Consider the following 16,618-nt stretch of genomic DNA (forward strand, 5'->3'; position numbering starts at 1 on the left):
TAAATTGAAAAATGCCATTTTTTAAGAATCAAATAATATGTAAAAACTAATGTAGATAGTAATGAATACTACAGATGCCTACTATTTTAGTTTCTGTTAATAAAACTTCTTTCATTGTTTCTCTTGTATGTTTTGATAATATTGAACATTGTTAAGTCCTTCTCTTTATTGGACTGAAATCTTTCCCATGAGACTGCAAGCTCGATAAAAGCAGGGCCATGTTTGCTGTCTTTAGCAGGTAACATGCCTGGCACATTGGGAAGTGCTCAGAACGTAACTGAACAAACAAATTTTTGCTTTTGTACCTCCATGCTATTTCTGTTTTCTGGGTTAGTACGAATATATTGGTAAATTTCTATCATAAGTTCATCTATATGATAATTCATCAAATACTTGAAGACATAGAGAATATGCTCTATTCCCTTCACTAAAATATTAGAAACTTAATAATTTAGTTTACCCTGGTATTTGTTAAACCATCAGACATTGCCAACGTTCAGCTGTTTTTGACCTATAAAAATGACAGTTTCATATGATTCAGCCTAATATTTTAACTCCAGATCTATTTGAAACAGTTGAGAATATGTCAAAATAGAGAAGGTCAAAGCTGGGTTATGACAGGGTAGTAGAGAAAAGATATACCTGTAATTTATATGAGCTGAATGTTGGTTAAGTTAATTATAATAGTACTTGTTGTTATACTCTTATTGTTTTAAAATATGTGTGTGCTGGACTGTTGTCTTTTTTTTTGGCTGCCCAATGTCTAAACTCTTCCTCCTTATTCTCCCATGTCAGGTACATTCTTTCAGGTTCCTTTGTGCTAGGAACACGATCTTGCTTCGTCCCAGGCTTTGAATCAGAAGCTAGTAACTTGAAAGAAAAGGAGCTGTGCAGAACCCATTCTCGGGATGGGCTGTGCCAATCGTGGTAGCTACCACCAGCCTGAGGCCGATGGCTGCAGATCTAGCCCTTTGCTGTGCACAGTGTCAGAGGTGCCAGCTGGAAGATCTTGTGGTGTCACTGGATCTGCTCTCCGTAACTTTGGGAATCTTGACCTCATACCCTTCTAGCCTGGTACTCTAGTCCTCCCATGTTCTTCTATAGATTCCTTTCCTGCCTAACTAAGCCAAAGTTGTCATCTGCTGTTTGCAACTGAGAACCAGTGTTTTCTTGGCATTTTAATGATCTATTGCTTAACCTTCTGTATTAGCATAGAACGGAGGAGAAAAAAATCAGTTGGTGGCCTTGACTTGCAGGGAAGGGTTTTTATAGGCTGTAGTTTGCTCATATGTATGTGCTGGTCTATGCTCAGCTGAATATTCCGGGGGACCCTCTGTGGATTTCTGGAGTTTTTCGCTCTGTGCAGGTCTCACCTCTCCAGTACTCTGGCCCGTGAGCTCCAGATGCCGTGGTCTTTCCTACTGTCAGCTCTTTCCTGAACCCAGTGAGGTGACTGGGCTCCATCTGGGCTTCTCCTTGCACAGGGGCCTGGACACTCAAAGATGTAGCCTGGGCAGTGGATCGGCGCCTCCTGTTTGTTTCTCATCTCTCAGGGACCACTGACCTGTAGTGCTTATGTGTACAGTGTCTTGCAAACCATTGTTTCATGTACTTTGTCCTTTTATTAATTGTTTCAGATGGGAGGGAAAATCTGATTCCTATTATTTCGTCTTGGTCAGTAGCAAAAGTTTTAGATATGAAGGCTATAGATCAGCTAGTCCTTTTTTATACATATGGGCACCATTGGTATATTCAGTGGAAGTCAGCATCTTATCAGCCAAACAGTTATTTTATTAAATGTTTCCCTTTCAAATTGTTGCTTTTGTGTGTTTTACCTGAAGTTTGAAATCATTGCAGATTTAACTGTCATAAATATGTTCATCATGCGTATGGTGTTTATCCCTTTAAAAAAAATCTCAAAGATGCATATAAAGTAATCTTTATTATAAAATACTTGATTATTTTTTTGAATTGCTATTTTTATAACAACAGCAACTTTTGTTATACTTTTGTGTTTCTTATTTACTTCAGAGGCTGCAAAAAGGACATTTCAAGAAAAAGGCATCTTGGCAGGAGAAAGCAGAAGTTTTAAGCCCCATTTGACCTTCATGAAATTGTCCAAAGCACCATGGCTCCGGAAGATGGTGAGTGGACATTTTTATTGGAAGCCTTGTCTTACTGGCTATACCAGCCTTAAGCATGGTTGGGGGCATGAGTGACATTTGTAGCGGTTTTTGACACCCTACTTACTATTGCTCCTGGGTCCAGTCCCCAAGGGCACTGACTGAGCTGGCTCAGGAGCCTCAGGAACAGCCTCTACCTGTTCCACCTGTTCCTTCCTTTGCCTCTCGGGCAATTAGCTGTACAGTCTGACCAACATTCACTGCTGCGCTGTCTGTTGCTACATTTGCTTTATCCCTCAAAGAGCTTTGAGGTAGCGCTAGGGTTTTATTTTCTGCTTTCTTTGCCATGGTTGTGTTGCAGCCTGCTGCTATCCAAGCTTCCTCCACTGTCCTGCATACACTGGTGATGCTCACTGCAACCAGTTCTCCAAAGTGGGACAAGTCTTTTAACTCTTTATGCAGCTCTTTCAAGGTTTTAAAAAGACCACCTTGTTCTGCCAGTGGTTGTATCCATTGAGGGCTTGGGACAAGTGTTCCTGGGACTGGGCAAGAGGGTCACTGTGGGGAACCCTGTACTTAAAAGTACTTCTCCCTGAGAATGGCCAACAGTGACGCGAGCCAAGGTACCTTTGTCTTGACTTCCCCCTATCTCAGGGTGACTTTTTGCCTTCCCAGGCTACCCCTCTCCTTCAGAGGCTGGGATAACTTTTGACTTCCTTCTGGATTCATGAGTATTTCTCCTGGAATCTTAAGGGCGCCCTTCATTGTTTTTCCCATTTCAGCCTAGGGCGTTTGTCATGCAAGTTAAGACATCTGCTGACCTGCTCTGATATACCAGAGTTGTGGCGGTGGCCATGCAGATTAGTATTCGCTCCTGCTCTCCATGGCCCTCGGCTGCAGTTAAGACTGATTTGCAGCTCTGTAAATGAAGGTCATTTTGATTAGTAAGTAGATCTGTTTTCTAAACTTGGCACATTTTGTATTTATTGTCTCTGTGCTCAGAAAGTCTTTATGATCCTTTAAAACGTGTGGTTATGTGATTGACCATCCTGTGATTATGAGTTTTCTATAAACTATTGTAAAAGTCTTCTCAAAAAGAGAGCTTGCATTTTTTTTTTTTTTTTTGCTAACTATGCCCCACATTCAATAATAACTATATTAGGTACCGTTCTAGAATATTTAGATAAAAATAATTTGTGTAATTAATAGATTTTGAAATTTGGGATGATAACAACTGATTCAGTTTATAAATTGACAGTTTACTTTTTTACTCATTATCTGTCTTATTTTGCTTTCAAATGGATTGTCCTCATACTTAATCACAGAATGACAAAGTGATGAAGGTAATAATCCACATTTCAAAATGTTTCTTTGTCTTTACAGTATTAACTTTGAAATGATAGTACCCAAGGACATTTATCAAAGGAGTATTTACTCTAGAATCTCAATTTCAGTATTTCAGCCTGAACTGAAATGATTCCTTGGCAGTTAATTTCACACAATCTGCTCCCGCACTTCACAGAAAGGGATATGAGACTTGGGAAGATTAAGCTGCAGAAACGAGATCCTGTTCTTCGCAGCCGCAGAGCCCTGTGCAGAATCCATCTTCCCTCCTTCCCAGTCTCATATTTGTCCCTCCCACTGGCCACTCCCAGTTTATCCAAATTCATGTCTACATGTGAGGAGCAACCTGGTTAAAATCATATTAATTTAACAAATCTTTATCGAGTACCTACTGTGTGCCAGACACTTGGTGCCGGGCTTAGAGTTATGATCAAAATAGAAGCAGTCCCTGTTTGTGTGGTGTATAAACTCTAAGTCAAATTGGATTTTGTTTAGGTTAGAATGCTTGATCTTTAGAAGATGAATTATGACCTTACTGTTTTTCAGAAAGCCAAATAAGAATCTTTTAATTTATAGAATGATCCCATTTCTGTTTACTTCTATGATGTTCAGTGTTTCTGAATGCTTAAGAAAGTACCGTATTTTACAGTGTATAATGTGCACCCATGTTTTTTGGCCATAAAAAAATTAAAAACATTTATATAGATACGGAATGAGCACTACCCATGTATAATGCACACCCTTATTTTTTCCCCTCAAAAATTTGGGCAAAAATGTGCATTATACACAGCAAAATACATGTGTCAGGAGTATTGGAAGTCTACATAGTATATTAACTCTTTTGTGGGTTAAGATAAGAGGTTGGGTATGTGGCCAGTGTTTCATTGCAAGTCAGTGGTGGGTTTCTGGATCCATCCTCCATACTGTTGAGATTTAGTGGACAAACCCAGAGCTGGTGTAAGAAATTTGCAACAGTTTTGTTTTGAAGAAATGTTTGAAATTTAGTTAATTTGTTTTCTGGGAACTCTAATGAGCATCGAAATTTTTGTGTCTTTAAATGCCTTGAATGTATTTAAGACAGGCTGAGTACTGGGTTGGCCAAAAAGTCCGTTACATTTTTTCCCCCCATACAATGGGTCTAGTACTACTTAGTTATCTTTAACTTCATTCCAAACAATTTTGTTAGATTGTATTGTGACAGCTGTCATATCAGCATACATTTAAAAAGAAAAAAAAAAAGCATCAAAATTGGTGAATTTTTGTGTACCCATTTTAATACTGAAGATGAAAGAAAATATGCAACATGTTCAGTGTATTAGGCTTTATTATTTCAAGAAAGATAAAAATGCAGCTGAAATGCAAAAAAAGATTTGTGCAGTGTATAAAGAAGGTTCTGTGACTGACTGTGTCAGAAGTAGTTTGTGAAGTTTCTTGGTACTATTGACATTTTGGCCAAATAGTTCTGTCCCGTGGGGCTGTCTCAGGCATCGGAAGAGGTTCAGCAGCACCCCTGCTCTTTACCTACTGGAAGCCAATAGCCAGAGATAGCTGACACGCTCAAAATATCCAAATCAATAAAGTTATTGGTGAAAAAATAACTTTAATGAAAAAAAAGTGTATCTTAAACTTTGGGATTCTTGAGTCACATGGGGTCCTTGGTGAAGCTGCAGATTTCCACCCTCTAACTTCAGATTTGGAGTTAGATGGACATAAAGATCTTGACTTTTGATATTTAATAAATCCCATGGGTGATTCTGATCCATATGACCTGCAGAGTAGCACCATAAGCCCCATTTAATGTTAATAGATTCTCGGAACTTTGGCAAAAAGGGGTATAATGAAACCAGTTTTACCCTGGAGGAAGCCCTAGATAAGTTCCTGGGGCATCTCATCAACATTATAAAGAGATGTTGCTATTGGAAGACCTGCTCTGTGCTCAGACTTGCAGGCTTAAATAAATATCCAGCATTTTCTTTATGCAGCAAATCATTGCTTACGCTGTAAATGTTAAAAGCAATATGAAAGGTTACATACATAAAAGTGGATTTTTATTATGTTTTGTCATTTGGAATGCAGATTATTTGAAAATATGTGGCTCTTTGATCTTTCTTCTTAACATTTTTACATTGCCCACTGTTTGTTCTCCTGTCTCAGCACTGATTCTCTTCTGGGTTTTTATTCTGGTCCACTCACTTACAAAGGAGTGACCGCTGTTAAAGCCAGGAATGGAATGTGTTGTTATCATTCAGTTTTGTTTAGTTTATAATGAAATAAAAGGAGGGAGAAAGAGAAGGAACTCTGTGAAGTAATGGGTTTCTTTTCACTTGTATATTAGGAAGTTTCTTTCATTTCAAGTATATTTATTACCTGAAAAGTTATTTTAGTTATAAAAGTATTAGGTGAGTATATGCTCACCATAAACAGTGCAAATACATACAAACCTACAGAGTGAAAGATGTAATTTTTCCTCATCGCCACCCTGCCATCTCCTTTCTTTCAATATAATTTCTTTCTGTAAGTTACAACTGCTAGTATATCTCCTGACCTTTTCCTACATACTGAAAAAATATATATAGGTGCATATAGTTCCTTTAAAACAGAAATAAATATATTGTTGACCCCTGAACAACATGGATTTGAATTGTGCAGGACCATTTATACACAGATGTTTTTTCAGTAAATACTCTAAATGTATTTTCTTTTCCTCATGATTTTCTTAATAACATTTTCTTTTCTCTAGCTTACTTTATTGTAAAAATACTGTTGATAATACATATAACATATATATATAAAAATATGGTAATCAACTGTTTATGTTATCGATAAGGTTCCTAAATCAAGAGAAGGCTGTTAGTAGTTAAGTTTCGGGGATTCCACAGTTATATGCACATTTTGACTGTGTGGTGGTGGGATTTGGTGCACTTAACTTCTGCCTTGTTTAAGGGTCCACCATATATTATTTTGATGTATCATAATTTATTTTTCCTTTAATGAATAATTATGTGATTTCTGTTTATTTGCTACCATAGAGAATATTAAAGTGAACATCCTTGTTAATTTTTCTTTGGGTAGGTGTGCCAGTATTTCAAAGAAGCAATTCCTTGACGTGGCATTCCAAGGTCAAAGGGTAATATAGATTTTAACTTTTCAAAACACCACAAATTGCCTTTTAAAACAATGGCACCAGAAGGGGAAGGGACTAGTCAAGGAACATGTATAAATGACCCACGGACATGACGACAGCATAGGGGTTGTCTGTGGGAGCGCGGGGTCGGGGGGGGGTCGGGGGGGCAGTGGAGAACAACAGGGGGAAAACGGGGACAACTGTAACAGAACAAGAGTAAAAGATTTATTTTAAATGACTCGACCTTCTTCACGTTTTAAGACAAATAAATTAATCACAGAGACTGGAAAAAAAGAACAATAGTGCCAGGTTATACTTTCAGCCACAGTGTATGGAAGGGACATTTGTGAGGATTAACTTGTGGTAGAAGGACTCTCAAAGATTATGATGGTGGCTATAAATTGGCATGGCCCTTTGAGCTATAATTAAGCAATTCCCAGCCAAAAAAAAAAAAAAAAAAAAGAAATTGAAATACTTATATTTTTTTAATTAAGAAGTCTATGCTGCTGAAATGATCCTAATGAAATACTCTTTTAAGTGGGATATAACTGACATATAACATTGCATAGGTTTAAAGTATAAAACATAATAATTTAATATATGTATATATTGTAAAATGATTACCTCAATAAATGTAGTTAACACATCTATCATCTCACATAATTACCACTTTTTTTATGGTGAGAACTTTTAGATCGACTCTCTTAGCAACTTTCAAATATACAGTATTAACTGTAGTAATTATGCTATATATTACATCCCCAGAATTTATTTATTTTATAACTAAGAAATAATTTAAAGGAAGAAATTCTTTATGTATAAATACTTTATGTTTCAGTGAACAACTGAAACATTACCTATAATAGGGAAAAATTAAATAGCTTCATAACAATAGGGGAAGATTTAAGTCAATTATGGTAAATCATATCAATGACTAAGAAACTGTAAAAATAGATACTCGTGAGAACTGTATAATAGCATAAAAAGGTAAATAAAATGTAGAATGTGTACCATATTTAAAGTTGTATAAAAATAGTTTCCTTAGCTTTGCCATGAACACACCATAACCTGTGTCAGGGTATTTTGGAGGTAAAAAGTGGGTTCCCACAATTATTCTTTAGCTCATGTATTTTCTTGTAGATCCATTAATAGAGCTGACCTTAATGTTGCCTGGAGTACAAATATAGTAAATCCCCTGGACATACTCAGGATTCCTGTCTTGGTTGGTTACGGGTGGGCTAAGGTTCTGAGGAAGGGTGAAACCTTCGTGGGCTGAGCACAGAAGGAAGTTAGGATGGGGCAAGTGAGGTGTCCCATGAGAATTCAGTGAGGCAAAGCCACTAGATGCAGACAACTTGAAGGTTTTAAAACGCATTATCTTTGAAGAGTGTGCCTTCAGTTTCTGGTATAATGGGTGCCTAGTGAGAGAGAGTGTCTAAAAAAGAGCTAATGATATCTGCCACAAAGATACTGTTTTGAAGGTTGGGGCCAGTTGGTGTACTGCTTATATTTCAATTTGACCTGCCAGAAGATCGTCTGGAAATCATTCTGTGTAGCAAGGAGCTAACTGGTGCACTCCTAAGATACTGGTGGTACCATTTTCAGGATAGACATGGTAAAAAAGGGTCTCCTGGGTAGAGGAGTGTTCTAGATCATTAGAGGGAAATTTTTAGATAGTAAGAGAGTTGATCCATTCATTATTATCTACAGGAGGTATAATCAATTATTCTGTGGTAGTACTTCAGTTGATTTTTTTCACTGTATAGTGTGTTATTTTTTAATGACCTAAAAAGCCAATAAGCATGCTGACATAATGAAAAAGGATTCAAAGTTGGAGCCATAATTAGTTTGTCCCTGAAGGTTAAACATCTCATCAACCTAAAAGATGTGGAGGGAGGTGTGGTGCAGGGGATGAGTGTTCATCACCTCTGGGATGGTCATAGAGATTAGTGTGAGAATTTCCCAGCCGTGTTCAGTGTTGGCTGCACAAGACCCTGAGCTTCTGCGGCACCACCCCCTTGTAGACATGTAATAATACCATTCGGTAGAAGTAATCGAAAGCCCGGTGGGCTAACGAAAAGCTCCATAGATTGTGTTCAAAATTTTGTGTAGAAACTCTAATTGAGATTTCCTGATAGGGAATATTCACTGGTATGCATGGTATTCTGGTTCCCAAGCTGGAGCACTGAGTTCTAACTCACTTTTTGGGAAACATGACTTTTCATGGCAGTTATGTGTTTTTCAAACACCAGGAGGCATTTAGTCAATGTGTTGCTTTTGCATGTTCTTAGTTTCATAAAATGCTAGTGGGGTATATCACATAAGAGAGTATTGAAAGTGGTTGTGTGTTTTAAAGCTATTTTGCTTATCACTATACTTTGAAAGTTATCATTTTTTTCATCCAATGAAACCTCAGAAAATCTTACTAAATTACTACATCTCTGACATAGTAACTAAAATTCAAGTTATTTTTATAGTGTCCTTAGAATATATATGTTTTCACATAGTTGGTCTGCTACTTGTTTAGCTCCATGTTTTTATAGTACATTCTTTTGGACTTCATTTTCTTATTGAATGGTTGTGTATTTCTGTGATTGAAACATTGCAGAAACTGGTTTCTAACACTTGGTGGCAGAAGAAGACCAGTTTCAAATGAAACAAACATCTTAATGCAAATCTAGATTTCTCCAGAAATAAATGTGATCTTTTCAAGGATAGATCAGTTGTTTTTTAAGCATCAATTATTTTCTTGGATTTTTAGATATCTTTTCTGATTTATGACACTTTGAAATTACTAACAGCACTTAAACTATCACAGTTACAGTTTATGAATTGGCACTTCTTTGTAGCAGCTTTTCACAGAGTCAGACTATTAGAGAACTCTAGAATAAAAGAAATTATCTTTTTTGAAAGTACTACTGTTGCTACTATTGTTACTTAGAGTGGTTTGTTTTGAGTGCAGAATTTGGTATGCACCAAGCAAGGGCGGAGGGATGGTCATTGGACCATATGACGGTGAGGCTGAGAGGAAGTAGGTTATAGGGCCGTCATCAGTAGGAATAGCAATGGGGAGTGGAAAAGAAGAGTGTATGGGTGAAAATTCTGTTCTGAAGGTACAATTAAGAGGGAAATCAGTCCCTGATTGTTTGGTGACTGGATATACAGGACCAAGATTATAATGAAATTCGACACTAGGTTGACTGAATGCCAACCTTCCACATCCTTCCCCAGCCAGGACCCTCTACCGCCTCTTTTCTCTCCTACTACCATTATTTACTCTGATTATATCTCTCAGATAGCACATTTTCTCAGGGATTTGTTAACTGGCCTGGTATAATTTGGCTGCCCCTCACTTTCCTGGGTCTGCATGTTAATAGGCCTTTATAAGCTATTTCAAAACTCAGGAGTACTAGACTCTTCCTTCTTGAAGGAGTCTGTAATAAATGTGAAGGGGCATGAGTCTTCCCATTTTAGCTCTCTTGATTAGCCCTGGACAAACCTCATGACCTGTCTTAACCTCTGTTTACTCATAGTGAGCTTGGTCTTAATTCCTGTGGCTGTTAACAGCCACTCGTAGTGTCTATAAGGTGAGCATTTTGACCAAATAAGCTAATTTGGCTTCCCATAGAGAATTCCTTTTTTAAACCACAGACTGGCTTTCCTGTACGCATGGAAGGAGAATGACAGACAGGAGAATAGGTCTTTGAGTGCTGATAGGAACATGGTGGCAATTTAAATAGGAGTCTTTCCACCTCCCCTCCTGGAAATCCTACAGAACAATAAAGACAATGGGGAAAACATCACAAACTTCATCTTTAGTGAAACTAGGAGATAGAGAGATCTACAAATAGCACGTGTAAGCATTATGTGTAAGCACGTCAGGAAGCAATGGGAACTGGCAGGGCTTGCGTGAACATTTGTTTTAGGGTGGGGAAGAGGATTGGTGACAGATGTCAGAGACTATCGGCAAAGTTTCACTCCCAGAGGGTGAGGGCTCCACTGTCAGAAGGCACAGAAAGTGTGAGAGGGGGCCCAGAGGGACGGATTTCAGGAAGCAGCACTGTCAGAAGGGGCGGGGCATACCTCCAGGCGCAGTGAGGATGCTCTGGATGGATATAGTGAGGCTGCTGTGGAGCTGGAGAGGCGGAGCCGGCTGCCTTTCACAGGGGCCCATCTTGTTAAGAAAGTCATCCCCTCTTGGTAGCAAAACAGGAGGAAAACTTGAGCAGAGAAGCCTGTAGGACGGGCCCTGTCACTTTCTGAAGCCTGTCCCTGAAAGAAGGCATGTTAGATGCCCTTAGGATCAGCGAGCCTTTGTTATTCCAGACAAAAGCTTGTAGAATGATTCTTCCTGCAAGATAAAGCACATTGTTTTAGTCACCTATTCCTAAATTTCTCAATACCAAGTGATTTACAATTTTTAGTTGTTTTGAGTCTCCCTTTGTATTATCAGGTGCCCTTAGATCTAAGGTTATAATGTGGAATTCTCCTTGGATTGTTTTTATTTAAAAATCAGTAAATAGATCACAACACATCTCTTTTTGTTTTAATCGTTTTTTAAAACTAAAAATTCAGTGAAACCTGCTGGGAGATGGAATTATAATTTCCTCTGAAGTATTCTAGATGCTGTTAGTCAACTGTCATCTATTGTGTGTCGGAGTTCTATTTATAGCAAGTGACTTCACTTATGTTTCTAATGCATATTTCAACTTCATGCTGTTGTGTTATCTATGCCTATATATTTAAAAAAACTAAATAAATAAGTTTACTATTATTTAATAATTGGAAATGATATCTACAGAGGCAGACTGTTCATTTGAAACCTTCTAGTACTATGCATATTAAAATATTGAAACATGAGAAATAAGTAAACAGAAAGCTGAATTATTTTAAGGGGGCCCTGTCACTAGGATCCTAGGAATTGACTAATGCCAGAACAACAAACAACACCCAGTTAACCCTGATTCTATTAGAGATTTTGAAAACTTTAACCCTAGAAGAGAAGATACAGCCAACATAATATTAAACACGGGCAAAGTGGACTGGATATTTAAAGCAAGTATTTTCATTGCATTTCCTGAAATTTTTCTCTCAGAACATCTGTCAGGTTTTTATGTGGGACAAGGATTCTGTGATCAAATGAATGTTAGCAATGATGGGTTAAATAAAGTTAACGTGATTTTTTCTTTCAGGACTTCTTAGGATTTCTGAAATGCTAATATTTATTGTTAATCTCAAGAGCTTAGAGCAACAATGGTTTGTTTTATTTTATTCTTTTGTTCAAGGACATGGGCCATCTGTGCCTCTGCTCCACTTCTCTTTGCCCAAGACCTTGGCTGAGCAACATCTGTCTAGCACCTTGTTGCTCTTGGCAGGAGGAAAAGAAAGGTGGTGAATCACAAGCTGATTCTTTTTTTTAAAATTGTGTATTTATTTTTTTTAAATAAAGATTTTATTTATTTATTTTTAGAGAGGGGAAGGGAGGGAGAAAGAGAGGGAAAGAAACATCAGTGTGGTGGCCTCTTGTGCGCTCCCTACTCGGGACTTGGCCCACGACCCAGGCATGTGCTCTAGACTGGGAATCCAACTGGTGACCTTTTGTTTCACAGGCCAGCACTCAATCCACTGAGCCACACCAGCCAGGGCCTTTTTCAAAAAATTTAATTTTTATTATATTTTTTCCCCATTACTATTTAGTCCCCTTCCAGCCCACAAGCTGATTCTTAAAGCTTCTGCTAGGCAGTGACACATGTCATTCCTGCTCACATCTTGCCACAGAAAGTCACATGGTCCCTTCTGAGTTCAACAGAGCAGGATATATAATCCACTTGCAGAAAGGGACACCACAAGGAGGGGCAGCAAATCTTTTGAACACTTATATAAAGTCTAAGGATTGTTTCATAAGTGTACTTGACCTGCAAGTCCTTTTTCTCATTGATCTTCTTGTAGCACTAGTGTTTGACAGAACATGGTTTAGGAAAAGTTGATCTTTATAATTCAAGCTTAAATGGTATTTTTGGTTCAAATATTCAGATTCAGTGGATATTTTTTACTTATTTTCTAGCATTCATATCCACAGACAAAATTTTGATTTAAGTATAATTTAAGAAACAGAGTTTTAGACCTGGTCTTAAATGATAAAATAAAAAAAAAATTCAGTGTAATTAGACTTGCATGTGTGTGCCTTAATTATATCAAAATGTAAATGTTCTGTTTATCTCAACTATTGCCATTAGTGATGGGAAAGTTTTTTTCTCAACAAGTCAGTTATTGTCTATTATTTAGATATTTTGAAATCTCATTAATGTCATTTTCCTAGTCAAGGAGAGAATGGAGCATATTGATCTTGTAGGAAACTTGGACCACAGTGGATTGATTATGATTAAGGCAAAGTAGAACATATGATCAAGAAAACTTAAACTTTATTCCACAATAGTGTTGACACAGAATTATCTTGTATAAGAGATAATGGCTAATTTCTTACCCACCCAAATAGTCATGTAAAAGTAAAAAACTAGCTAAAATTATTTGGATGGCAATAAGATTTTCTCTCCCACTGGAAAGAGTGGCCATGCTTACTGGCCAACCACCTCTTGTTAATTGTAATTAACTGACAAATTAAAAGAAGGTAAAACTATGGGTTTTTTTGAGAGCCCCACTTAGATCTGAGGGGAAACTAAGGTTGCAATCCAAAACAAAAATTAGTTTACGTTGGAATTATACTTCCGTTCCTAAATATGAGCTGATTAATTTTGACCTCATTAGAATTTTATTCTCTCATGGAGAGGTATCTTAAAAACAGAATAATACTTATTTTTTGAATTATTAAACTGCTCAGTTCCTTTTCTTTTGGCCACTCCTGTAACTTAAAGGAAAAATGTTTTGGTGCTTTACCACGGCCAAGCTTCATGTTTTCTGTAGTTGAAGACTTAACAAAACTTACTCATATCATCTAAGGGACTAGCCAGCCTTGACTGTGGAAACTCCAGGTTGGTTCCCACAGTAAGTGCTTTTCTCTAAAACCTGCCTTATGGCAGCATTTTTAATTTTTGGCAAAGTTGGCAACTCCATATTGGAGACCCATCTTTAAGGCTCACCAACTGCAAATGTATCTTTACACTGCCCTCAAGCTGATGTCTGGAGTCTGGAAGTGCTTGTCTTCCTCCTTTGGCCATGGCTTTCAACACAGCTGAATTTGATGATGATAGTTTGTTACAAAATTTTATTTAGACCAGAGCATGTCTTTTGTAGCACTTCCGTGTTTCCAGTACCAACATGGGTTCTTGAGTAGCCATTTCCCGAGAGAACGTTCTGGGTGACTCCCACTAGTGGTCCTGCACCTTCAGCAGCGTCCCCTTGCTCTTCATGGCCGTCCTATTTTTCCTCACTTGATCCCCTTAGATTCTGTCTTGCTCCTCACCCTCCCTGACCTTCGCTGATAATCAGAGACTTTGTGCCCTTTAACTTCCAGCATAAATATCTCTAGAACTTTGAAATTCGGTGGAATTAAGTGAGGGGAGTAGTCACCTGAGAATAAGCTGAATGGACAGGGAAATCAGATGAAACGTACTTTTCAACAGGTTATAAATTTCTATCACACATATCCTCACTAGCATGTGCCTAAATTGTCCAGTGTGGGGATGGGGTGGATATGAGGGGATGGTGTCAGGTTTGGCCGGTGTCACTTTCCTGTGGCCCTGCCCGCTATGGCAGCACACACTGGTATAGCAAAAGAGGAATATGCAAGTGAATATAATATTTTTGCTTACTGTTATCCTAAGATAGAGATTCCTTGTTTCTTATTAACTTTTCTATTCAAATTTTTTTTTCTGCTTACCAAACCCACTGCTTATTTTTATTAGACTAGCGGTGCTTCTTGAAATTTTACAAAGACTCTTAGTTTTTAAAATATCTAACAGAGAAAGAAGTCTGTGTGAAAGTTACTAGTTGGTCTGGTATCTTTTTTTACTGTACTTTTATGAAGCGATATGTAGTCTAATATTCATATATTATACTGACTCTAAACCCATAAGAAAAAACTGTGTAATCTTTATACCTTTATATTTTAAAAACAAATCAGGGGAGATTTCACAATTAAATGTTTAAGTGTGAAATGTGGACAAAAGAAAGATTCCAATTGCATGTTATGTAGAAAATTATTTTACATAGGCATGTGTATCATATTTAAAAAGAAAATTTTGGATACCGTTTTTCTCTACTTGGAGAAAAAGATTTATTTTGAAACTAGTTTAAGATGTACACCTCATTCTTGGGTCCTGTGTTAAATGACTGTTCCATATCCGACTATTGTTTGTTTGTCTTTTTTCACAAAAGCCTTTTTTATTTAATATATTATCCAGGGAAAATTTCTAACCAAATAAAGTGACAAGTCTTATCTCATTGAGCACACATTTCTTTGTTCCATTTCCTAACCTATAGCATGCCTAATATAAATCTTTTTTTCCTTGTTATTGAATTTATTGGGGTGACACTGGTTAACAAAATTATGCAGGTTTCGGGCGCACAGTTCCACAGCCGATCAGCTGTACACTGTGTTGTGTGTTTGCCACCCCAGACTGAATCTGTCCATCACTATTCGTCTCCCCTGTACCCTCTTCCGCCTCCCCTCAATCTCAGTGTCATTATTTCTTTCCTACGCCCTCACTCAGTTCTTGTGACAGTTCCTTGTTGAGACACCTTCTTTTGTTAGGTAAGGGCTTCTGTCCTAAGCGGCGTGCAGGTCCTATGCTGGGGCAGTTGAAAGAGGATGGGTTAGGCGGGGTTAGGTGTTCTATTGAGATGGAGGGTGGGAGGTTAGAGGAAGGAAAAGTGTTGATGGGAGGAGAGTCAGGAAATTGGATTGATCATAAGGAAGTGGGAAATGAGCCTTGGCCAGGCAGCTTACTGGGTTAGCGTGTTGTCCTGATATGCCAAGGTTGCAGGTTTGATACACAGTCAGAGCATGCATAAGCATCAACCAATGAATTCATAAATAGGACAAATCGATGTCTCTCTCTTTCTCTCTCTCTTTCTCTGTCTTTCTCTCTCATCCTGCCCCCTTTTTCTCTCTCTCCTCCCATCTTTCATTTGTCCCTTCTACACTGTCCAGGTGTTTAACTCTTTTGGATGGTACCTGAAACTGTGGTTAGGTCTGAAGTTCTGTCTACAAATAATCTGACCAATATTGGTAAATGGTTCCATATTTTTGGCCTTTAGGCTCTAAAAGATGAACACATTCAACCACAATATAAGCAAGTTGCAGTAAGTAGGTTAGTGTTATAGAACAAGTTAAAATTGCTTCTTAAGATTTTTCTATGACCTTGCTTCTGAAGGATCTTCTGTAGATAGCTTCATTGTCCTATTTCATTGTTGAGATCCCAAGAATTTTTCATACCCATGGCTTTCTGGCATTACTTAATGTGCGTTAGTATTGATTCAGAAGGGAAGATACTGCACTGAAGGAGAAAAACGTCTTAGATTAATTGTGAAAGTATAGATCATATTTGGTGAGAAATTTCGAGACGAGAGTATTTTGTTTTTATAGAACATCAATTCTTTAGTTTATAGAAATAAATGGTTAAGTTGGTCCATTCAGGAGAATATGTCATTATTTGTTCCAAAGAGCAAAATATTAGGAAAACAGATTTGATAGGGAGGAGTAGGCTCTAGCCTGTTTACATTTGCGTGACCACAAGAATGTGGTGAGCTAAGAACACAGCTGGAGTTTGATCCAGGGGAGCTGAGAGCCCATTCTTGGATGCCATAGCTATGAGGCTCTTCTTTGTTTCACTGTAATGAGAAAAGCTACAAGCAAACATAATAATAACTTATATCACCAAACAGCATATGGTCTGTCATCCTATACCTGAGAAGACTTGAGAAGGGATTGAGAAGAGTTTTGCTAAGTAGACAAAGAATGAGCTTCTCTGGGAATAGATAGTGTTATAAATAAAGGTGTAGCATTCCAGTGAGCCTGCAATCTCGAGAACTTCTTGGACACCATTGATCTGTTGTTTCTCTGGTTCAC

The 16,618-nt window shown here is 37.8% G+C and overlaps 1 protein-coding gene across 7 annotated transcripts in view; it reads left to right on the top strand.

Moving 5' to 3' along the window:
- AKAP7 (A-kinase anchoring protein 7) overlaps positions 1 to 16,618 on the top strand; it is a 108,238-nt gene that overhangs the window by 39,346 nt on the left and 52,274 nt on the right. For all 7 annotated transcript variants that reach the window (XR_008528775.1, XM_054569963.1, XM_054569964.1 and 4 more), the window contains one exon: positions 2,032 to 2,144. Coding sequence is in view for 6 of the 7 variants with exons in the window: in XM_054569963.1 (XP_054425938.1) it covers positions 2,032 to 2,144 (113 nt within the window). In the remaining variant the exon portion in view is untranslated. The remainder of the gene's footprint in view (positions 1 to 2,031; positions 2,145 to 16,618) is intronic.

This window comes from Pteronotus mesoamericanus, unplaced genomic scaffold (assembly GCF_021234165.1).
Source record: "Pteronotus mesoamericanus isolate MK-2021 breed Mesoamerican mustached bat unplaced genomic scaffold, CSHL_Meso_final contig_20, whole genome shotgun sequence".
Classification (NCBI taxonomy): domain Eukaryota; kingdom Metazoa; phylum Chordata; class Mammalia; order Chiroptera; family Mormoopidae; genus Pteronotus; species Pteronotus mesoamericanus.